Below are 24,391 nucleotides of genomic sequence, written 5' to 3'. Positions count from 1 at the left end.
AGTGCGCTAAATTTCTCCCATTATAGGAGTAGTGCTCTGATGCAGGGACGCCCTGAACACCACAACCGAGCAAAATGACTATATACAGTTATTATTTTATGTTATATGCTTGTTCCTAGAAAATATCATGCTGCTTGCTTCACAGCTGATGTGGTTACATCTAGTTTAGGTTAAAATATCCCCAAGAAAAGCATTATTTTAGGCCCATGTAGCACAAAATGTTTGTTCTTGTCTTAACAGTATTGTAGGCCCAAACATAACCCTGATCAACTTAGCTGATCACAACCACAAATCTAAACATGCCGTGGTATATCTGGGCAATCAGAGGGCCTGCTTAAATCTACCAGAAAGTGTTTCACCTTCATCATCTGTCTCTCTGCATCCTGTGCGTGCAAACCTGTGCGATGCATAGCCGACATGCAGCAGCAACATAAGCCACAGTCACGCTCGTATATTAACCCTTTGGCGCATAGTGATAGGAGTTTCTGCACAGTGACCCCATGTAGACTCCCCTTTAAGAGACGTGGGATGCGACGTGTGTCATCCAACCCTGTCCAAGCACCCGCTGGGGGAGGAGAGTCTAGATGGACGTATAGATAGGCTAAATAAATAAACAAACGACAGGGGGAAGCAGAAAAAGGAAATTCCCTTCTGCCTTTTCCTCTTCCTGAGCATCTTGCGCTGCGCAGTGTTGGCGACACCACCGGGGAGCTGTGCGCATTTTTTCTGTCGATCGAGGAGAACCAAAGCCTCTGAAGCGGCACCTCTAAGCCAAAACTGACAGGGTCCGAGAGGAAAGGAACACCGCAGTCTGACAACCGAGGAGGAAATTGCGAGTTTATTCCTTCATCTTGAAAGCTTTTTTTGTGTTCAATGCACCGAGGCGGGAGGAAAGCCAGCCAAACCTGATGCACCCTCCAAACGGGATATTTGACCGACCTATGGAGTGTTGATTTACATTCCGTCATTTTCCAAGATTTCTTTTTTGGGACAATCAAAGCGTGCACAGCCTTTTACACTGGCCTATTTTCTCTTCTTAGAATAAATTGCTGCGGGCTGAGAAAATAGCTTTCATTGCCAGTTGGGTGTTACATAACCGAGTGGCATTAGCTGTCCAAGGTGCTGAACTGAACGGTTGGAGGACTATAACGGGACGAGTCGAGGGGAATTCACAACCTTGCGTAAGTCTACTCACGTCTCCGCGCATATTATCAACGTGACCGCGCGATTTGATGCGAATATAACATTTATCCTGGTGGTGTGAGCTCATTTTGTGTGCTTTTTTTTTCCGCCCACACAGAAGGTCACAGGCCTATCAGTCGGGGAAGAGGAAAGCGCCGCTCGCTGAACCATTTGGGAAGCTGCTGGGTTATATTCATATATTTCTCCCCCCCCTCCCCAATCGTCCCTGTGGTGAAATACATTACTGAGGTGGTCGATTCAACGGAGAGAAAATGTCGGGGCAAACGCTCACGGATCGCATTGCCGCTGCGCAATACCAGCTAACGGGATCAGATATGGCCCGGGCTGTCTGCAAAGCCACCACTCATGAAGTGATGGCGCCCAAGAAAAAGCACCTGGAGTGTAAGTGTAGTCATTCTTCCTCTTTCTTACTGCACGGCCCTGGCTGTACGGGGCCTATAGGTTAACCTGGCTGCATACACATCCACCCAGACCACATGCCATCACAGCCGTTAAGAGCTACCACATCATTATGACCGGTCATTTCTTAATTCCCTTTGCTCGAAAGGGTGTGGTGCCATAATTAATTGATGTAGCCATGGTGATGACCCCTCTGGTGACCCTTTGTGTCAGCCTCCAGTAAAGATGATGGAAACCCAGGGAGAGGGAAAGAGAGTAGAAAGGGAGAGGGAGGGAGAAAAGGTCATATTTTAGGATAGACTGACAAGTCATCCTCAGAGATAGACCATTTAATGTCCCTTTCCTCTGCTCCTTTCTTTAGCTTCACATTGAAGCTTTATTGTAGCTCAAGATACTGAATTAAGTTGCACACATATACACATACATACATATTGAAATGTGAATTTTAAGCTAAGATGCTGTGTGAGCGACCTGCACAGATGCCTGTTTTGATTTCATGTTGTCGATCAGTGAGTTCAGGCTGATGTGGGGCCATAAAGTCACAGCTGAATACATTTATCAAACCTCACAGCTTTATTGACACATCTACAGATGACAGCAGGGGCCACCTTATGACAAATTATGATTAATCACTGTCATCTAGCACAAATACTGAGTCAGACCAAAGCAGTGGCATGACACTGCATTCAGATGGGGGGGGGGGGTCTGATTGGCTCTGTCTTTTCTTTTCATGTCTGTAAGTGTCTGTCTGTGTCTGTGTGTGGTCGCTGTGCAGGTCTGGTCCCTGTGTCTTGGGCTAGGACCTTATATCTTGTGATCCGCTCCCCTGCTGAATAATTTAATAATCAGCCAATGACTGCCTTGCATTATTTACACAGCCAAAGGTGACAATGCTAATGCTAGCATGCACCAGAGACCATTGCTTCCTCATTCTCTGCTGTGTACATGTGTTTGTTTTCTGTGTGTCTGTAACTTTCATCTGTGACAGACTGTTGTAGCTATTGAGCAAATAGATGCTGGTACAAGCCACAGCCTCTTTCTCCAACTGCAGGAGGCAACTTCTATTGACCTCTTGATACCACAAACACTCCAGACAGGTGGCAATATGTGCATACACTTTATTTATAAGATAACCCATTATGATATAGTGTACACACGTATGGACACGTTGTCTTCTATGAGGTTTTTAGTCTATGAGGTTATGCTGTATCCATTTCTAGAGCAATTCAACAAGCGTCTTGTATGTAGGCCACTGTGCTTCTCTTGCATCTTGGCTGGAGGAAATTCCTAACCTAAAAAAACAAAAACAAACAACAAAACATTTCCCCCCTAACACAATATTCACTTAATATAGTATGATAGCCTATATTTTAGTATAATAACCGGAAAATAGGAAGTCAAATACTGTAAGTAACTGCAAAGTAAACGCATTTTATTCTTTTGTCACAGTGACACAGTCTGTGACCCTTGGGGTTGATGTGGGTGTGGGTTGTTGGTGGTGGTAATGGTGGTGCAGTACTGTTGCCATGGCAACAGATTGAGACTGTCAGGGGGTGGCACCATAAGGACAGAGGGAGACAGTGAGAAGGAAGCAAACAAATGACAGGCCTGTCATCTCTGGAGAGCAGGCACAATCCTAATGAATGTATGTTTCTTTAACTAGAACTAATACACTGATGGGCGCTTCTGAATGTTTGTAATGGTGTTTCAGTGCAGGTAATTGACTAAACACTTATTGTAACAAGTGGCCATTACTGTCTCCTGATCGTACATGGAAAAATATAATAGATGAACCACCTGAAGTATTAGCAGTTATTAGTGTGAATACAGGGGTCACAGGTGCCTTTTCACCCATACCTCAATTACAAAATGAAAGCTGCAAAGGTAAAAATATGTGTACAGGATTTTATCTCTATATGGAGAGCAAACATCTCTGCGGCTTTGATGCTCGCATTTGATTTCTCACTACTGGCTGTAAAACACTCACACTCACAGTTTATTTAGTCATGTAGGGAAAAGAACACTGGAGGGTATGTGTTACACATTTGTAGTGAACATGTGGTCTGTGCAAGGTCAGCTAAACACGAAAGGCAAGAGGTTTAAATTCATCTGAGGACATGCTGAAAATACACTTGGTGTAGAAATAGCTGTATCGAAGAGTGGAATCAATGTGCAGACATGAACAAGAAGCTGGTGACTACATTGCTGGAGCTACAGCTAACATGTCTCATCAAAATTAAACTAATTCCAGGGCTGCAGTCCTTAAAGTAATAGTCCAATTTTTTGGAAATCAATAATGAGTAGATCGAGACCACTCACACATCTGTCTGTTTAAATATGAGGCTACAGCCAGCAGCTGGTTAGCCTATAAAGACTAGAAACAAAGTGAAACAGCTAGCTGTTTCTTTTTCATGTAATTCCTACAAAGACTGAAGTGTAAAAATGACAAGTTGCTGTTTTATAGGGGGTTATGTGCCAGACTGTGTCTTGGCAGGGAGCTGCAACTTCATGAATTATTGTCACTGCGAGATATAACGTGTTAATTAGTGAGCTTTAGAGGTGCTGATTGGTGGATTTTGTTACCTTCGGACCTTCTTGATGCTTAGATAAGCTAAATGACTTGTTTCCAGAGTTTATGCTAAATTAAGCTAACCGGCTGCAGCCTAATATTAAACATACAGATATGAGAGTAAAGTAAATGTCAAACAATTGTTGTTGTTTAGTCCTCATCTCTCCTGTAAATTGGTGGGGTGTCATTTAAACACATACAACATTGGGGGTCACATGTGAGTTATTGGGGTCTCATGAATTAAGGGCTTCGACTACAACCTCCCACTACTTACTATATACTGCACTATAATCACTGCTTTTTTATTTGTGTGTTAGCATTGTGCTAGTAATCTATCAATGCTATTCATCACGTTTCATACAAAGAAAAATAGTTGTAAAGTCTTGGTGTCTATTATAGTCAATGAGTGAGCAAGGATTTTGGACACAGCTAAGATGCAAATTGGTGTGAAAGCACCTGAGAAGGACTGGCAGGACAAGAATTAGGCCATCTGGATGAATCATCAAGTTGTTAACGTGTGTGTTCTGTTTCATTTTATCTGGAATATTCTGGCTACAACTAGAGTAGCCTGTTGTGTAACTATAAAAACGATTATCGCAGACAGACTGAGACACCGAGTATAAGACGCACTGTGACAGACACTATCACACACAAACATACACTCACACAGTATGAGACCTCACAGTTCATTATTAGAAGTCTCCTGTGGGCCGTGGATTACCGTAAGAGTCTTTATTTAGCTCAGCCAATCCTCATTAGACACACACACACACTTGTATGTCACTCTGTGTTTGTTTCAGGTATTGACACCACAACAGAAAGCATGGATTTATGCTATGATATGGCCCGTATCAACACCATAAACACCAGTCAACAGATATAATGACATACGTAATTACTGCTTATTATGAGCTCCGAGTCTGAGATCATGTGTGTTCATCATGCTAGTATTAATATCAACTTGTATTTGTGCCAGTGATATGATAATGTTATATAATCACATTTCAGCCATTGTGGACCGTGTCTCTCCGTGTGTTTGTGTGTGTCACTTGAAAAGGTTGCAGGGGAGTGAGCTCTTCAGCCATTTCACAGAGAAGTGAGGCTAAATCAGGAACAGGGGGAAAAAAGAGTGAAATTAATAAACAGAGGATGGAATAAAAACTCTAATGTGGGTGTTGCAGAAAAAACTAAATAATACCTAAACACAGTCGGGGAAATGATGATTGATGTCACTTCAGATTTCATTAAACATAAAAAACATGAGCCATCATCAGAGATGTTACAGTATGGCTGTTACCATCTGGTCAAGATGTACAGATGGATTGGAGCATAATTATTAGTTATACAAAGATCAGAAGAAGCATGCTGATTACTCTGTTAACTTCAATCTAAGTCAGACCATTTTTTATTAATTTGCCTTTTATTTTTCATGTTGATGATTACAGCTGATATTCTCTATTGTGCTTGGAAGATCATTAAATAAACTGGACTGACAGTAAAGGTGATAATAGAGACGAGTTAGCGGTGGTGTGAAACAGGTGGTGTCAAGACAGGTGTGTATGTACAATATGTGTGCCGGGGGATGGGCACAGTGAGACAGCCACCATAGAAAGACCAGGGCCAGTGATTAGTAATAATCTGTTTACATCCCCCACAACCACCCTAACCCCCAACCCCTCTGTCCGGTCTGCCACCCTGTTAGGACACTGAGCAGCCCCACGGCTCGAACTCTCATGTCTCTTCAATTCTTACACATTCACGTCTACATCAGTGCTCCTCGACAGACTCCTTCTCGCTCTTTCTCTTCCTCCCTGGCCCTCTCTTGCTCATCACCTTGCTGTATTTTCGGTGTGGCCTCCACTTTGGTATCTACCTACTCAAGGCAAGGCCTGTTCAATATAATGGCCTTCCCCCTCCTTCCATTATCAGAGGTGCCTGCCAATATTTGCTGCAATCCTCTCTGGCACTCTGTGTGAATACATTCAGTCCTGCCCTTGTTGCTCAGCTGTCAATGTCAGTGGGACGGAGACAAAAATGCATTTACAGAATATGTAAATGTTTTCGATTTCAAGAATCTAAAGGAAATTGTCATTCTGTACTTATTCTGCCCCTCAACAATTGAAATATATGCCCCTATATCCATTTATGTAAATTATGTCAAACATGTTTTTTAGTGTGGTTGACAATCATTCTGCAGTAAGAATTCATTAGAGAAATATCACCTCTCCTTTTTCAAAGTGTTACTTCCTCTGCCTGACAAAATTCTCTTGCTCTCTTTTAATATTTGCATGGCCATCTGTCTGCCTGCTCTCTCTTTTCTCTCTCTCTCTCTCTCTCTCTCTCTCTCTCTCTCTCTCTCTCTCTCTCTGAACAAATAACCCCAATATCTAAGAAGAAACTCCCACATCAGACAAAGAATCAATACAATATTATATATGTTTATTTTTTGAAAACAGTGCTTGATTTTTGCTAGTTGTTTCAACAGTTCTTGCAAATGGTGGCAGGGGAAATGTTGAGAAATTGCAGCTTCCAATCGCAGCTTCCATGTAGCAAATTTTCATTAAATGGGCCCCAGGTGCACAAAACTGTGTATCTACAGCAGTATGAAAAAGACTGATATTTAAGATATTTCTTTCACTAATCTGTATAAACATATATTTGACACTTTCGTTGGCATTGCAAATGTCTGCTTTCGTGCCAATAAAGCCCCATTGAATTGAACTGAAAATAGTCATTTACTCAATTAGTTATTCGACAAAGAATTTAACTGGCATCCATTTTAGTCATTTTTCAAGCACAAATCCTGAACATTCACTGGTTCCAGTATCTTTAATGTGAGGATCAGCCATAATGAAGTATGTTATCCATAACAAAATAAAAGTTGTGAAGTAAGTACCAATTGTTTGTACATTTGTCTGTATTATTATTAGCATTGTAATTGAATTGAATGTATCTGCACATCTTACTGCTGCTGCACACCTTATATTCCACCTTGTGCTGATGTAACGGTCTGGACACTTACTGCTGGAAACCTCTCCCTCTGTCTGAACTGGCACCCAGGGAGAGCTGACAAAGCATTTTTTTCTCTTTCTGCACTGTCAGTGTGTGTGTGTGCCTGCATATGTGTGTGGGCTCGTGCACTGACATCATTTTGTATGTACATCAGGCCTTCCTCCTGGCTTAATATTCTCATGGGTGTCTAGAGAAGCTCTGCAGCGAACACTCACTTAATCAAAGTTTAATCAGAGCAGTTAAAATTATGTAGACATTGCTCTGAGACTAAACTAACCGTGGCTCTCCCCTTCATCTTGTATGAAAACTACTTCATGTTGTCGGCCCTCCAGGTTTCACGTGTTGAGGATGAATCCCTGACAGAATTATGTCTGTGAATGATGATGTTTCTTTGTGGCTGTGTTGCAGACCTGGTGTCAGCCACCAATACCACCAATGTTAACATCCCTCAGATGGCTGACACGCTGTTTGAGCGAGCTACCAATGCCAGCTGGGTGGTCGTCTTCAAGGCCCTTGTCACCAGTCATCACATGTGTGTCCACGGCAACGAGGTTAGTGGGAGCAATTCAGTTCAACCTTGAATCCAGTTTTATTCAGTGGTATAAAGTAAATATGAAGGCTTTATTTTAATTGGTTACAGTTTATTTTTAGACACAAGGTACCAGAAAGAAAACACTGTCTCATGCACATGTTTGAATGCAAGCTGTCCCAAGAAGGTACCATTTTCTACTTTTCCCTTTACTTTCTATGTAAAATAACTTTTTACAACGATATCTAGGCAATCAGGAAGAACCAGTGCAGTTATCTGCTGCTTCAACAGAAGTGGCAAACTTGAATGCGAAACACACAAGGCTTTACTTCATAGAGTGTCCCTGACCATATACTTTACATAGATTCCCTAAGCGTGCAGAGGACCTTATACCTTATACATGCAACTCTTGATTGATTATGCTAGCTAGTCCAGTAGTATTACACAGTACATCACTTGGCAGATGGTCAAGAAGTCAATTGTTTCTTTATTTTGCTTTTTCTTTTTACTCCTGGCTATTTGTCTGTTAAAGCTGCTATATGATATGATATATGAAATATAGTTAAAAAAGCATAGGTGTTAAAGTATTTGTTGTAGTTTTTCCAACACTGCCCTCGACAGGTCTAGTGACTGTTTATTGTGTTTCTTTCTCTTCCTCAGAGGTTCATTCAGTACTTGGCATCCAGGACCTCCCTGTTCAACCTCAGCAATTTTATCGACAAAACCGGCTCTCACGGTAAGAACAATATCGCCGTATCTGGCAACACATGAGAGAAACAGGAAGAGATAAACAAAAAGAGGGCCATCTGCCAAGTAGGAGGGACTGGACGTGTAATTGTACACACACTCATACACGAGCGAGCAAACATGCATGAAAACAGATGCTGGCATTTCTGTCTCAAATGTCTAAACTAACACACATTTGTAAGCATGCTTAGACAAATATACATACATTTGGATCTGCTAAAACTAAAATAATGAAAGACACATGTTAAACTATTAAGGGGTTTATCCCAAAAATGAAAATGGAAATAAAGTCATATACATGTGGAATAAAAGAAAGAAAGAAGAAATTGTGAACAAGATAGCAGCATGTGGGTATTATTTTGGTATTGTTTTAGTTTTGTGTACAGATTACTGATTTGCAGTTCTGAACATTTTCAGAACGTTTTCTCTTGCTTTTAAAAAGCTTTTATACCTGCTGCAAAAAGACACAGTTGAGTTGATCAAAAGAACTGGACAAACCATTTTTGAACCCTGCCTGCCTTCTGACATAAATCTTCTGTTTAGGCTATGACATGTCTACATTCATTAGACGGTACGGACGATACCTGAATGAGAAAGCCTTCGCCTACCGCCAGATGGCTTTTGATTTCACCAGAGTGAAGAAGGGGTATGTTCAGAGATCTTGTGCTTTTAGGCCTTTGATTCCTCATACCTCTATCCTCTACTGTCTAGACAGTTCATCCTTTGGCTTTTGTATCATTTAGCAATTTGACTCATTAATGAGTGTGATTTTCACTTCTTGTTACTTACTATATATGCTATATCTAATGGCTGTTTTTATCCCTGTGGAGCACCCTGTGGAGCATCTAATGCTCTGTCTGTATTCTTTCAGTGCTGAAGGCGTGATGAGGACCATGACCACTGAGAAGCTGTTGAAAGGCATGCCTGTTCTGCAGACTCAGATTGACACACTCCTGGAGTTCGATGTGAGTCAGACTTTGGCATGATTTCTACATTTATTTTACAGAACCATCAGCAGCATCACAACACAGAGGTTCTCTTCTCTTTCTCCTCTCAGGTTCATCCCAAGGAGCTGAACAATGGGATCATCAATGCTGCATTCCTGCTCCTCTTCAAGGACTTGGTCAAACTGTTTGCATCCTACAATGATGGAATCATCAACCTATTAGGTCAGTAGTCCACAAGGAACTTTTGCTGGGCACCTCAGCGATGAAAACATGGATCACAGTGAATCTGAACCTGCAAACCCCTTGTTTTCTATACATAGAGAAATACTTCAAGATGAAGAAGAGTGACTGTAAGGAGGCCTTGGAGATCTACAAGAGGTTCCTGACCAGGGTGACAAAGATTGGGGAATTCATGAAGCTGGCTGAGGTAAGGGACAACCAGCTTCGATGCGCCTTGGCATTGACTCTAAAAGTCTCTAGAACTGGCGGGAAGACCATTCTTCCAAAAGATGTTCCTCATTTGGTGTTTGATGGTGGTGGAGAGCACTGTCGATCACGCCAGTCCAAAATCTCTCATAGGAGTTCAATTGGGTTGAGATCTGGAGACTTTGATGCATCTCATCAAACTATTCAGGGACCCTCTCACGCCCTATGGATGGGGGCATTGTTCAAATAGAGATATTAACTAGCTTGATATCTGCTTTAAGGACAGGGATTTCCATCAGAAAGTATCAACTACGGCAAATTCGTTAGGACCAAACTCAGAAAAACTCACAAAGGTAAAGGGGACTTGACGCTAATTAAAACAATGTAAACAGAAAACAGTAGACTTTCCTGTAATTGTGATCCTAGACGAGACCACTTCCATCAGGAGGAGGGGGACAAGTAGACCCAAAATTGCACCTTTACTTTGCTTAAGTGTACCATGCAGTGCACCAGAATCTGCAAGTGTTATGTTGCTCTGCTGATATATTGAAGTTTTTCCTTTAATTTGTCACCCGTCTGTATGTCCTGAGTCGTGACTGTGAAGTGTGGTAATGCTGATTCTGACTCTTTTCCTTTAACAGACAGTTGGAGTTGACAAAAACGACATTCCTGACATTAACTACGTAAGTTAACACACATCGCGGCTCTCATTTTATTTATTTTTTTGCTCCCTGGAAGGACGTAGTGCACATGAATACCACCCATCCCACCTGACAAACACACATGCACCCACACAGAAACACCCATGACTCACCCACCATAATCTCCCCGCCCAGTGTCTCCACCCGGGGGTAGTGGTGGATCTAGCAGACTCAGATGATGAAGACTGTCCTTTTCAACCTCTCGAGGACCCGGTAACCACAGTAACACAGGGTGCCCTGGCTTTGTGCCTGTTTACAGGATGAAGTGTCGGCATGTTAATCCTAATTGAATTTCAGACACACAAATCGTGTTTGTGTGTATTTATACATGCATGAGGGGATTGCAGTGAGATTTTCCCAATGTCACTCTCACCACTTTTTTCTGGTAATTAAAATGTAAACACTGACTTGATGCACAGTCTGATATTGGCCATACAAGTGGAAAGGATTATTTATTGATTGCTGCAGTTTTGATTTTCCGTCAGGCTCCCAGCAGTATCCTGGAGAGTCTGGAAACGCACATGAATGGTCTGGAGGATACAAAGGGTGGAAAGAAGGGGTAAGAGATTGTTTATGACAAGTCTTTTAATTTCATTTTGGACCCTCTCATACTAGGAGTCCACAATAGAAAATAAAAGAAGTTGAGATCTGAGAAACTCCTTGTTTTGTTTTATGTCTCTAAAATGTTGGTAGAAAGAGGCCTCAAGAAGTGCTTTATTTCTATAATTTCCTTTAATCCTTCCTCTCTTTTATCCCTCTTTATGTTCATTTGGAATCACCAGTGAAGGGTGAGCATATACTGTGTGTTTTATTTGGAGTTTACTAACTTCTTAGAAAACTGTGTAGATTTATTTTATGTTCATTTCCCCTGCAGGTAAACTTACACATTATTCACATGTGAATTACAGTATGTAGGTGATCCCCATGTGAATAGAAATGTAATGCACATTATGCACCAAAGCTATAGCAAGGTTTACATGTGTAAATGTGTGTATTGGTGTAATAACATGTGTGAACGCTGAGAGAAACACATGTTTTGATCAACAGTAAGTCACCTCGTGTACTATCACGTCTTGACATGCAATGTGAATCCGTATGTGAAGATTGTTTTTCCAAAGTTAAATTTGTTATTAGCACAAATGACAAAGAGTATTTGAAACAATTGGATGCTTCAGAGATTTCTTTTTTTATTGCTTTGGAAATGAACTCTTCATATGATCACATATGACGCAATCTGTCTTGCATAGTTGTTTGATTTCTTGAGTTTAGACCTTTAAAAATAGACCCGTCTAATAATTTTCCGCCAGTGTCCTGCAGATCTGTCTGTTTCAAGCAAAAGCATTAACAATTCCTCCTACTCTTTCACTCTTTCAGGTCTCCAACAAAGGTGAGATGCACTTTCAAAACAGTCAATATTTTTGATGAGTTCTTCCAGACTGATGCACAGCTGAAATGGGGCTTCTCTGTCTATCTTCAGGGGTCTCCGACAAACAATGTGTCTCCGACATCAACCCCGGCCAAATCTTCAAACGCTGTTCCCACACTGCAGCCTCCTCCTGGGGAGAGCGCTGCGGCTGCTGCTGCTCCAGAGCCGGCTGAAGAGTGAGTGTTTGTTTGCTGTAAACTCTCTGTGACTCTTTTCTCTGCCTTTTTTGATTTGGAAAATCTCTCTTTTAACGCTTGACAATAAATGGTCCTTGAGGCCACTTAGTACCATGCTTAAGAACTTATTTTATAAAAGTAGATAATGTAATTGTTATCACTTTCCTGACTTTTCCTCTTGTGCCATCCTCATGTCAAAATTTTACTTTGTCCAATATTTTCGTTCATGGCCAAACACCTGAAAAGCTCACAGCATCAGCCTCAGCTATAGCTATGTTTTAGTGCTTATTAATGTACTAAACCAAGATGTTAGCATGCAGCTCAAAGTACTGACTAGACCTTTCTGCAACCGGGAGCTCACCTACTGCAGAGCATGATGAATTGAATGTCTGTTTCTGCCTCATCTTTCAGTTCCTTGTTGGACCTGGATCCACTGTCCTCCTCGGGTCCCTCAGCAACATCAGCTGCACCCACGTCTTGGGGAGGTAAGTCTCCGTCCTTCCTGTCAAAGCAACGGCTGGTTCCAAATCCACAGTGTGTTAAGCTACCAGTACTGTGAATAGAAAGAGAATAATCTATTTTCTCTTAGTGATCATCTTTTCAGTTGGAAAGTAAACTAATGCAATCTATAGGAACTGTCATAGTTTAGGCTTGAACTAACATGTCTTTTTCCCCATTCCCTTGTTTTATGCTTTAATAGATCTCCTTGGATCAGGTGAGTGTCACTCTACTCTTCACTTAACCTCCAGGCTCTTGTTTAAACTTGTAGTCTTAAATCATCTTCCTCAGTGTCACTGACTTTCTTTCTGAACAAACTCTAATATGAAATTTAGGTGAATGTCAGTGTTTTAATCCACATTAAACTTTAAGTTAGACTATAATGTACAAATGTCACATGGTTACCTCCCTGTTTGTCTCCTCAAGCTGTTCTCTTTAGTCTGAGTAGTCTCTTTGTTTCTCTCTGCCTTCTCTCTCCCTTCCCTCCACATACTCCATTGTCTGTTTTGGTTTACAACGGGGGCCATTTTGGTTGGTTGTTTCTTATTTGTTGGTTATGACTGGATCGTGTTCAATAATTTAACAACTTTAATTTGGATTTTACTTTGGTCGGTCAATTCTAAATTTGATTAACTGGGCTTCATTTGAATTGGACTTTTGTTTTGGCTTTTGTTCACTGTTGTAACGGTGACTCAACTGGTTATTTTGGTTGCTCTTTTGGGGTTTATTTTGGTACATTTCTTTGGGGATTTCGAACACCCCATTGGTGCTCGCAGAAATGGGCGATTCCTTGCTATCTGATCCCACCCTCACGGCAGAGCCCGCCCCCTCCTCTGCAGCAGCAACGCCCACTCCTGCAGCGGCAGAACCCGGAGTCTCTCTAGCTCCTCCCACTAGCACAGCAGCCGCCACCTCCCCTGGCGCCGCCAATATGGATCTGTTGGGAGGTCAGTGGGCTTCCAGAAAATTCTCTACGAAAGAATCACTCTGAGAAGCTCAACCCTAAAACCATCACACAATATGATAACACAAAGATGACTGCATGCTCAAACACATACAGTATGTAGACAGAACTTTGCTGATGTATTACTGATATTGTCTGTATTCTGCTAATTGAGCTGCATCATCAAAAACAGTGAAGTCTTAATGATGCACTGTACCGCTATCATTGTCAGCTATCAACTGCCTGGTTTGCCTAGAAATATTAAATAAATAGAAATTTAAAAAAATAAAAAATCATATGAATAAATTGTGTATATATATATATGTATATATATATATATATATACATATAAAACTATATAAATGAACCAATACATTGTAAAATAATTGTTAATAATTATTAATAATTTAAAACTTAAGAACTCAACCAATGGGAAATGTTATTTTATTGACTTCAATTCAAAACACTACTGAGGTAACTGTGTAAAGACCACCTAGCTGCTCCTGTTAACAATGGAGCTACAATGTGGTAGCAGTTGTTCAGCTTGCTTGCTAAAGAGAAGCAAGTGATTGGCTGAAGAGGTGATCAGGAAATTTGATATTATTAAGGTAAATGTGACATGAAATCAGTGTCCTTAGGGGAAATGCAATTAAATAAAAACATTGAATGAACTCCAATAAAACCGTTGCTACGAAAATAATGACATTTCTTAATACTGAGTTGTGTTCATAGCTATCTCACAAATTATTGGTTCATTTATTAGTTTTACACAATTTACTCATGTGATTATTTATTTTTATAATTATCTTTTTTTTTAAATACAACAGTCCATACAAAATAGGATACAGAAACACAATCTCATTTCCTCTCTTGCACACACGCAGGCACACTGTTCCTCCACAAACACTCCACATGCTCACAGACATTTCTGCATTATGTAATTATGTACAGCCACGCACTCACCCTCGGCTTGCACATAAACATACTGCTCATTCTCAACATGCGTCTTGTTTGATAGGCAGACATGCTTTTCTTTGACCTCAGTGAAAAGCAATTCTATCAAACCCTGTCACGTGGCTACAGCTACAGACGGCAGCTGTAACACTTCAAGTAGATTTCAGGCTTATTCTGCTCTTTGTGCTGTAGATTAATCCTCGCTGTAGTGCCTCCTTTATGTATTCCCATTTGTCCATTCACCTGTCAGTCATTAATGTCCGATATCAATGCTGTAAGCTAGACTTTTTACACTTGAATACTGTAATAGGTGCTGATTATTTTCTGTTTTCTACTTCAATGCGCTAAGCTTATACCTTTATTTTCCTGATGTTGTTGCTTCCTCCAAATGTTTCCTGACTCCTTATTTTCTCTTTTCATCTTTATTTCTTCGTCTGTCTCTGTCTCTCTGGGCATCTCTGTCCTCTGCTGGGGTTTTGTGTGAACCTCAGATGCCTTTGCAACACCTGCTCCCACCACTGAGGCCTCTGCAGCCGCAGCTGAAGGTGGTGCTGCCGCTACGTCCACCCCAGCCAACGCTGGAGCTGGTGGGTGACCGGAAGTCTGTCTGTGTGTGCTTGTGTCTGTGTGAGTGAGTTTGAGTCAGTGGTGAAAAGTAGTGAGTATTGGTTTGAGGGCCACTACCGTGAATGATGTTTAATAACTTACAGACCTGTGTGCGTTTCTTGTTGGTCTTAGTTTTAATCAGGGTTTCATCTCAAGGCTTTGTGCAGAGGCAGTAGGCGTACAGATTTGCTATTCATTACTGGTGGTGTCTGGACAGTACTATTGTTGTTACCATGGCGATCGAAGACAATAGTCTTACTTATTTTGTATCTTTTGGCTTCAGAAGCTTTGTGCATTTTCTGTTATGTAGAAGGATGCCTGTGGCAGTTGTCTGGTTTTAGTTGTGGTTTGTTGATCAGGTTTATACACTGAAGGTGTTAAATATTAGTTTCATTTGGTATTTTTAGCCGTTTCTGTTTCGACTGACACCAGGAGTGTGCTGGAGATCTGCTCTCTCCTATCACTCCTCTCAGATTCTTTCTCCTCAGCTTTCATGTTTATCCCAATATTTCCATCATCATCATCATCATCATCATCATCATCATCATCACATTAAACATATGTATTATGTTTTGCATCAAAATCATTGTCTAACATTCCTCCCCTTCACTCTCTATGTGTTACATTTCTACCCCCCCTTCCCACCCCACTTCTTCCCCCAAAGATCCCTTTGCTTCCTCGGAAGGTAGCACCAACGCAGCAGTGTCTCCAGGTCTAGACCTTTTCGGCATGATGACAGTGGAGAATAATAACCCGGGTAGTTCGTTGGATGCTTGTTTTAGCTCCGGGGTGCCCCAGCCTTCCCCCTCCCCTTCTCCGTCACCGCTCTTCACCTCCGCTTCCAGCACCATCACCACAACTGCAACCATTTCAGCTCCCATAGCTCCGAGCACCGCCAACCCTGCAACTGACCTTTTCAGCGGTAAACGTTAGAGATGTGTGTGGTTCGGTATTCATCTCATGTCTTGTGCTCTTATTCATATTGATTAGCATCCGCCTGAATTTTCTGTCTGATGCTGCCTGCCATCCTCTCGTCTCTTTTATTCTTCTTCATTGGTTTCGTCAGACTAATGTGCACATGTTGATGGGATTTTTCAGTTTAACTTGAGCATCCTCACCAATTTTCAAGTGTTTGAGCATTTTAATATTGCTTTCTATGGGTGTTCGTAGATCTCTTTGATTCCATGCCAGACACAAGCTTCACCAATGCAGACCCCGCTCCCAGTGCTGACTTGTTTACAGCAGGTACCCTATTGCACCTACTCTGCCTCTCTCTCTCTCATATCCTGTCTTGCCGTGCCTGTTCTTCAGCTTTGTCCTTGGCTTTGATCGGGGGGAAAAAAAAAGGAAATGAGATTGCTCTCTTATGGGTCAGCTAAAAGCTATCGAGCTCTCTGAAATGTTTACTAAATCACTCTTAGCTCCTTTCCCATTCCAGCATGTACTGCGTGCACTGCAATAGCAATTGATAAATGTGCATTATAATGAATCACAGTCAATAGTTTGTGTGTATTTGTGTGTGAGTGTGTTTGGGCTCTAAACACCATCTCCACATTGCCCTCCCCAGCAGATGTGTTCAGCTCCCCTGCCCCCGTCCTCTCTTCTGCACCCCCACCCAAAATTGACACGGGAGCCATCATGAACCTGTTTGGTGGTGGGTAACTGACAAGACTGCCTGCCCTCACTCTGCCTCCCCTGTTCATGAATGCATCATCAGAGAAGAGGAGTAGAATCTGGGAAACATGAAATGAAAACACGAGTAGTAATATTAGGCTTTAACAGTTTACTGGGTAGTTATGTTGTTGCATATTGTACTTTTCCTATGTATTTATAGTTTATCATTTTGTGTTGTCAGCACTCACAGAAATCTTAAACAACGTTGTTTCTTTGTTGGTCAGTCATGGAAGTATTACAAGCAGATACCTGAGATGAAGCTTGGTCATGTTGAAACAGTTGAATAATTTATGAACAGCAAGCTATGAATTTTGTGGGCTTTTTACTTTCCTCTTTTTTTGCTGGCCTTAGTGTCTTTATTCAAAGTTGCCACAGCATCATTAGAACAAATAACCTTCCTGGTATGTGTCAAGTGGGAAAGAAGGACTATGAACACAGATATTGCACTGAATATGCATGTGTGAGTGTGTTTTAAATTCTAAAAGCAATGTTTCCTGGTTTATTTGAATATATATGTAATTGTGTGTTCACACTTTCAGCCTTCCTGTCTAACTTAAACACTTTGTTTGGCATTACCAGCGTGAAGCCGAAGGCTGACTATTACCCCTTCTTTGCCCTTATGCTGCGATGGGAATGGCTCAACCTACCTTGACCTGGCGTGGTACGGTTTGGTATATTTTTTTGGGTTGACCTGCCAGAGTCCACAGGAGGAGACGCCACAGCTGCCGCTCCTGCCGCCCCTGGTGCTGAGCTCATGTCAGGTAAAACTCCTAAAATGTCCCTCTGCATGTGTAGTGTGTACAGTGGAGGGAATACAAACATTTCACATTAATATTTCCATTTTAGTGAAACACACTGTGCTGCAGCCATGGATGGATTACTCAACGGGCTTACCGGGCTCAGGCCAAGGGGGTCAGGTAGCCCCCGGTTATGAAATTAAATGAAAGCTGTTTGTTGTCAGAAAGTCTCAGAGCTCACTTAAAGGGGGAGATGTCCTGATCTGAGTCTTTTAGTGTCTGTATATCAGATCCAACATTTAACTCCAATATTTGTTTTTGCTCAATGTTCCCTTCATATTAGAGATACACAGCATACTGAGGCTACAGTAAGATTTCATTAAAACACAGTCACATTTGAAAAGCTAAGTGAGCTTGGTAGCAGAACTGCTCTGCTTTAAGAAGACAACTTGTTGTCTTTTTCGCATGCTTTTACATATCTGTGCTCAGAGGTTTTTGCCTCATACTCCATCCATGACTGCAGCTATCGTTAATTCATTAGTAACTGCATGCTTCTTCTTTCAATTGTTTACAACAGTGTTTGCCTGGCAAAGTGTTTGTTTTATCCGTAGTTGTATTGGTCACTGTTTCTATTAACTTTGGTAATGGTTAATGAAATAGCTTGCTGTTAGCTAATCAACAGTTTTTATTGTTTTGCTCATTATCACACTGAATACTGAATAATTATCATACAGTCATAAACTTTGGTGTGATTCTTGGACTGCTTGTCTTTGGTTAAGTGTAAAGTCCCCTTTGAGTCCTTTGGATTCAGACTATGTCCATATATGGTCACGTTAACGTCATCATGGCATCACCTCATTTGCATAGCACTTATTAGTCTTTGGGGGATTCCTCAAATCTCCCTCAACCTTTCATGGGCTGTACAACTGGTAACCGTGGTGACTGTTACCGTGGCAACGGTGGGCCCTGCTCACCTGGTTCCTAGTCATTTCCTGTCCTGTGCCATTGGTCTTCATGTTGTATAACTGATGGTCTGCAATACTACTGCTTTGAGGCTTAACTCTTTCTTTCCCCTCTCTTTCTATCATTCATGCAATAAACTCTAATGGTTTCACTGTCACCCGCTCCTTTAAAACCTCATTGCATTTTCTCTCTCTCTGGCATCTGTGCTTTTTTTGCTTTCTCTCTCTCTCTCTCTTTCTCTTTTCCTCACTCACTCTCTCCATCTGGCTCTTGGGCTGGCTCATTGCTTGCTTCCCGCCATTTGATTGGGTGAGTTTCCTTGCTCTTTAACACGCTAATTTCCCACAGTGCACTGCTGCATTGCAGTGGTGCGAGCCAAGCTCAGCTGCACTGTCCCTTCCACCACCAGATGCTTGATGGTTACAAAGAGTGTGTAAAGTAGCAGTATTATTTAGTGCTTCTTTAGCAATTAACCCCACTTCATCTAGCTGCAGTGCTTTTGCCCTCATCGCAGTTTCTGCTACAATCACACACACACAGTAAAAACATAAAAATCTACCAACAAGCACAGAAAACATATTCCTGACGCTGTGCATGTTGTTATGATGGTAAGACACCGCACTATCTGTGACATATATGGTCACAAAACCAAAAGTTTGTTTACCCCATATACATATTTTTTAAAGTTGGACTAGTTCTTATTTCTTATGCCCATACATGCAAACTACCCCAGCTGACCTGAGAGATGTCTCCTGTAGCAGATATGACTATATTAGACACACTACAACTATATTTAACACACAGTCGGCGATAAGTGATAAACTATTTATCATATCATGATCTTAATACACTGAAATTGGCTGTTTTACTAGATGTTATTTAATTTCTTATTTTATGATATTAACCTGCTCTCTAGCTCACATTCCAATGCTCCTCTCTTCTCCCTGTTGTCATGGAGACATCTATTGGTTGTCATGGTAATCCCAGTAGTAAGGAGGACTGCTACTGAGTTCTGCTAGAGTGTGAGCTTTGCTTGCATTGAAGGATGCTGATGCCTCCCTCCGTCTCCCTCCTTGTCTCCCCTCCTCCCCTCCCCTCCCTCCCTTCTGTAGTATTTGATGGCCTAGGGGATGTAATGAAGCCCACTGTGACCCCTCAGGCGGGTGATGTTGACACCTCAATGGCTAACATGGCAAGTAGTAAGTAGTAATTTTAGATTAACTAAAGTAATAGATGTCAAAGGTATTGATTTAAAGGAATGGTTCATTATTTGGGGAAGTACACTTATTCACATTCTGTCCAGCTGTAACAGAATCTGCCTACCTCTAAAGCTCAATAATTAATAAAAAATATTGTTTGTTTAATCTGTACAATAACCAAAGTAACAACCAATTAACCAAAATGTTGGCAAATAACCATTTGTTTTTATACAGAGTAAACAAACAAGATATAATGTGGTGTTAAATAGTGAGCTTTAGAGGGGCTGGTTGGTGGATTTTCCCACTGTTGGATGCGTGTGGTTAAATAAGCGTATTTCCCTAATTCTATTCCTTAAAGTATGGGGCTATGGAGATAGGAGGCAATTAGCTTAGTTTGTCAAGAAATAGCTGCTGCATTTAACTCCATCATAAACTACAAATTGGTGTTTATACATTTTTACTTTTACACAGTAAAAAAAAAGAAAAACAGCATGTTAATTAGTGACCTTTTTTGAGGTGCTGGTAGGCATATTTCTGACCTACTGAGAGAGCCCTCAGACTGTTTTCTAGTCTTTATACAAAGCTTAGCTAATCGCTTCCTGGCTCCAGTTGCCATACTTTTATTTAAACAAATCTGAGAGTGGTATCAAGGTTATGTTTTAATTCACCTTCTTCTTTTATCCTGTTTTGTCGTAATACTGCTAGTAAATGAAAACAGTGATTTTGCAGCGCCTCTCTCTCTTTCTCTTTGTTTCTGTCTCAGATCTCTCAATGGGAACCTCAGCGGCTCCTCAGGTAGCTCCCCCCTGTTGGGGTGCTCCCATGGTAAATGTTGTCTGTGTCTTATAGCATGGAGTGGAGCCGCATGGCAGCGACAGGCAGGGCATAGCAGCAATCACACGCTTTGCCTTCATCTGGCTCTCCAGGTTCCAGGTCCAATCATGGACCTAGGAAACTGAAAGGCGTGGCAGTGAAGAGAGGAAAAAAAAGGCTTATAGCAACCTATAAGTTACCGGTGGATTTTATTTAAATCACATCTCAGAGAACCTCTAACAGAGCACATGCACTGGTAGCAAATGTTTAGAAAATGGTCCAAAGTGAGGGAAATTTTGGCAGATTTCAACAGGCAGTCTGGTTCAAAATAATTATTATTTCTGGAATATCTACTGGAGAGTGATGAAGTGGCAAATGATAGTGCCAAATCAAGAAGCTGTTGCTTAGAAACAGCTTCTTCTTCTCTTAAGTTTGTATATTCTTTTAAGTCGAGTCCAGGCATGCCACCTGGTTCTCCCCCTCATAGCTGAACTCGCCCCTTCATTGGCACATTTGCTTCTTATGGATATTTCAGTTGTCTTTTTGGCAACCACAGAAATGACACTCATCTGAAGGCTACCTGCAAAAAGCTGCTTGTGCATGTGTAAATCAATCATGAACTATTATTAGCTATCAGGTTAAGTCAGGGCTTCTGTTGTGTCGTGTTATTTTCTCCATTTGTCGTGTGCCACCTTTTATTGTCAAGCATTGGTTTGTTTTTAACATCATTTTTGTGTGTTGCTAGAAATCTTTTACGTTTCCTGTGATTTAAAACAACTTGTGTTTGTGCATTATTTCACCTTGTGTGTGTGTGTGTGTGTGTGTGTGTGTGTCTGTCTGTCAGTCATATGTGTAGTGTAGTAACATCCCAACTCCTCCTCTCCCTCCCCTCCGCACCTTTAGACCGCACCCATGGGTGCCCCTCCTTTTATGGGGACTTACCCCAGCTACAGCATGGTAAGACCACCAGTCCAGTATGGTCTAGTAATGTTCCTGAACCAGTCTGGACATTACTGGACATTGATAGACAATGAGCCCTTTAGGTGTCCCTCACACCCACCAGATGGCCGACATTGTGTCTTACTGTCTTTTTTTCCTTCCACCCGTCTGTCTGTGTAAGCCTGGGGCACCAGGAGCTCCCATGATGCCCATGGTGAGGCCAGGCTTCGCTGCCACGGGAGCGACCCCCGGAGCACCGGTAACACACTCATTAAAATTTCATACTTGAAGGTTGCAGCTGCTCTGACAAAATGGGTTTTAAGTGCTAAAAGTACATGTGTCTGCAGATGTCTCCTGGAGTGGCCCAGAGCCCCAGAAAGCCTCCACCACCAAGGAACGCTCTGGATGACCTCAACATTAAGGACTTCATGTAGACTGACTGACCTGTAAACCCCCCAAGGTATATAGACATAAAAAACAGAGAGCTGCAAGTTAACTTTCAGAGCTGTGATGTATTCTTTTCACTTGTCATCGCAAAGGTTATGGAACAAAATCCTCCATTAGTCACATGTGAGCCATGTTTAATCCTGCAGTCTTGACTAGCTAACAGGATTAATGCGCCCTGAACGTGAAGTTCCCGACCTTGGGGCCCCAAGAAAAATCTGAGGTGTCACAAGATGATTAAAGCGAGTGACGTTTCTCGTTGCTCATGAAATACTGGATACTTTTACCTCTTCAGGCCTTTAAAAATACTGAAAATGATACAATCTGAGAACGGAAATCTACTTTGTAGTTGAACTGCTCATAACCCATGTCCACTTTAAAGACATAAGACAAGACTCCGCCAATTTACTCGTCATAAGGAGTTAGTACTCAACCCAAGGAAACAATTGTATAATGTTCTTTTGTGGCTCTGGAAGGAGCTTTGACAAATCTGAGAGAATAACATCTCAGGGTTATCTCGGCTTGGCCTTGGTGATTACAAATTTATAACAGGAAGCCTGTATTACAAACTGGAGGTGTGGACTTTGAAAGACATGAATTTACCAGACTACGAGAGTCTAGTGAAAAGATGTAACTGTATCTCCTGCTTGACCCACATTACTCACTAAAAGTCAGGATTGCAAGTCCCTCAGTTTAATGGAAGTGCAACAATACATTGCTGGAGAGCCCCTTTAAGAGATTACAGTCCAAAAAAGTTGGGAACCACCAGTGTTATTAATGTAAAGGACAGTTTTGAACAACTGAGAGACATAGACACATATATTTGAATGAATGTTTTTGAATCTCCATCTCTGTTTGCCTTATTAAAGTATATATATTTAGACTTTAGCTATTTCTATTGAAAGTACTTGTTTTAATCAGATTTCATTTTCTCTCCCTCCTCTGTAGGTTTGTCATTGGGTCTGGAGCTCTGTGGATGTGGATGTCTGCACTTCCCCACTGCCTTCCCCTCCATCATGCCCCAGCCCCTTCAACCAGCCAGCCATTACATCTTCTATCTTTGCCCTCTGACCTCCTACCAGCCGCAACCCCGCCCACCCCCCCCTAAAAGAAACCTGCCCTCCTTATCTAATGTTGTAGCACAACTGTGAATGTGAACCCTAGATACAGAAAAACAAAATTCTGTTTATGTGTGTGTGGGTGTGCGTGTAATTCAGTGTTAACCTTTACTTAATATACTATGAAAAAATTAACAAAAAAATAATAAATGTGTATTTAGATTCATTCTGGATTTCCGCGTATCAGCTGACTTGGAATGGTGGATATATGTTGGTTTCTTTTGCGCATCTCCCAGACGAGGACTGTGTTGTTAAATGTGGACTGTGTTCGGTGTGTGTAACTTCACTGGCCAACCCCCACTCCCACTCCTCTAACCATGTTGTCCAAACTAATACTGAGCTATGTTTATGTCATTAAAAACTTGGTTGTACCAATATCTGCTTGGCCATCCATCCTCCCACCTGTCTACTTCAAGTTTTTTGGAGAACAATTCTTGAAAATGTACCTGGGAACAACTTGCACTGAGAATCTGGACTTATCATGGAACACATTAAACCGTGTTCAGTTTTATTTTTACTTTATCTTCTTTTCTTTTTTTTAGGGATCGTATGAAACATGCAAAAATTTGTGAACTGTGTTCAAATTGACATATGCATTTTAGACTATTTTAAATGATAGATTATACATATTTTCTTTAATCTTTATTTTAAGAGAAAAAAAATGTATCATATATTTTTAGTTATGTCAAATTATATGGTTGGATAAAAAGGCAAGTAGACTTAAAAAAAATTCCCGCCTTCTTTGTACATACATCTCAATCTGTAATCAGAGGCAGTATTGAATGGAAACTTTGCCCTGAGTGTTTACTGTTGCGCCCTCTTCTGGTGTGGAGTGATACTGCATCGTAGCATGCAACACAGGTCAACCTGGGATCAGAGAGCTCCTTTCCTTGTCTCTGTCTCTACACAAGATGACTTAATATTAGGGTGGAAATCCAAGAGACAGGGAAGCATTTGTGTATGTGATTGGAATGTGGCCTCAGTCCTCTTTGGGTCATTTGAGACGCAGCAGCGGTCAGTACATTCGTTCATGTACTGTCATTGGAAGTCTTGAGGACTCTCACTGTAAAGCACTCAAGTATACGCTGGATGTTCTGTGTGTTGTTTATTTCCAAAAGTGACTGTATCTTAATCCATTGTGGCATTAACAAAGTATTGAAAGAAAAATAAAGATGAATATGACACATAAAAACAAAAAGAATGTGGATAAATAATGTTTGCTAAGTATTCATATGAAGGCTGTGTTGTTTTGTTTTTTTTGGTTTATTATGGATGGCATCGTCCTCCCTCCCTCACCCCCCAACCTGCATGTGAGTCCAAATGAGATGCAATAAAAGACAAATACACTGATCCAAACTACCCTCACGG

At 41.3% G+C, this 24,391-nt stretch overlaps 1 protein-coding gene across 14 annotated transcripts; it reads left to right on the top strand.

Moving 5' to 3' along the window:
- Positions 1 to 490: 490 nt before the first annotated feature.
- Positions 491 to 24,382, top strand: LOC127367978 (clathrin coat assembly protein AP180-like). Of its 14 annotated transcripts, none has more exons than XM_051408324.1 (25): positions 491 to 1,181; positions 1,301 to 1,584; positions 7,592 to 7,734; positions 8,373 to 8,448; positions 9,003 to 9,105; positions 9,331 to 9,424; positions 9,517 to 9,628; positions 9,727 to 9,833; positions 10,474 to 10,515; positions 11,019 to 11,092; positions 11,908 to 11,920; positions 12,011 to 12,135; positions 12,547 to 12,620; positions 12,836 to 12,850; positions 13,410 to 13,580; positions 15,022 to 15,117; positions 15,801 to 16,058; positions 16,307 to 16,381; positions 16,707 to 16,790; positions 17,509 to 17,571; positions 19,623 to 19,709; positions 20,473 to 20,534; positions 21,643 to 21,720; positions 21,809 to 21,921; positions 22,854 to 24,382. In XM_051408324.1, the coding sequence occupies exons 2-24, from the start codon at positions 1,455 to 1,457 to the stop codon at positions 21,893 to 21,895; spliced, it is 2,169 nt and encodes a 722-aa protein (XP_051264284.1). In that variant the 5' UTR covers positions 491 to 1,181; positions 1,301 to 1,454; the 3' UTR covers positions 21,896 to 21,921; positions 22,854 to 24,382. The 14 variants fall into 14 exon arrangements, with proteins under 14 accessions (XP_051264284.1, XP_051264285.1, XP_051264283.1 ...); XM_051408325.1 differs by having other exon boundaries at positions 16,704 to 16,790; positions 19,638 to 19,709; XM_051408323.1 differs by having other exon boundaries at positions 16,704 to 16,790.
- The last annotated feature ends 9 nt before the right edge of the window (positions 24,383 to 24,391 follow it).

Source organism: Dicentrarchus labrax, unplaced genomic scaffold (genome assembly GCF_905237075.1).
Source record: "Dicentrarchus labrax unplaced genomic scaffold, dlabrax2021, whole genome shotgun sequence".
In the NCBI taxonomy this organism is placed as follows: domain Eukaryota; kingdom Metazoa; phylum Chordata; class Actinopteri; family Moronidae; genus Dicentrarchus; species Dicentrarchus labrax.
This window is presented reverse-complemented; position numbering and strand designations above follow the sequence as displayed.

What these genes read in the sequence shown, in the direction of transcription:
- LOC127367978 (XM_051408323.1), top strand. Translation starts at nt 1,455, where the DNA reads ATGTCGGGGCAAACGCTCACGGATCGCATTGCCGCTGCGCAATACCAG. An exon ending in CAATATGGATCTGTTGGGAG is followed by an intron (nt 13,581 to 15,021) that starts GTCAGTGGGCTT and finishes TGTGAACCTCAG; the next exon opens with ATGCCTTTGCAACACCTGCT. An exon ending in AATGGCTAACATGGCAAGTA is followed by an intron (nt 19,710 to 20,472) that starts GTAAGTAGTAAT and finishes TTTCTGTCTCAG; the next exon opens with ATCTCTCAATGGGAACCTCA.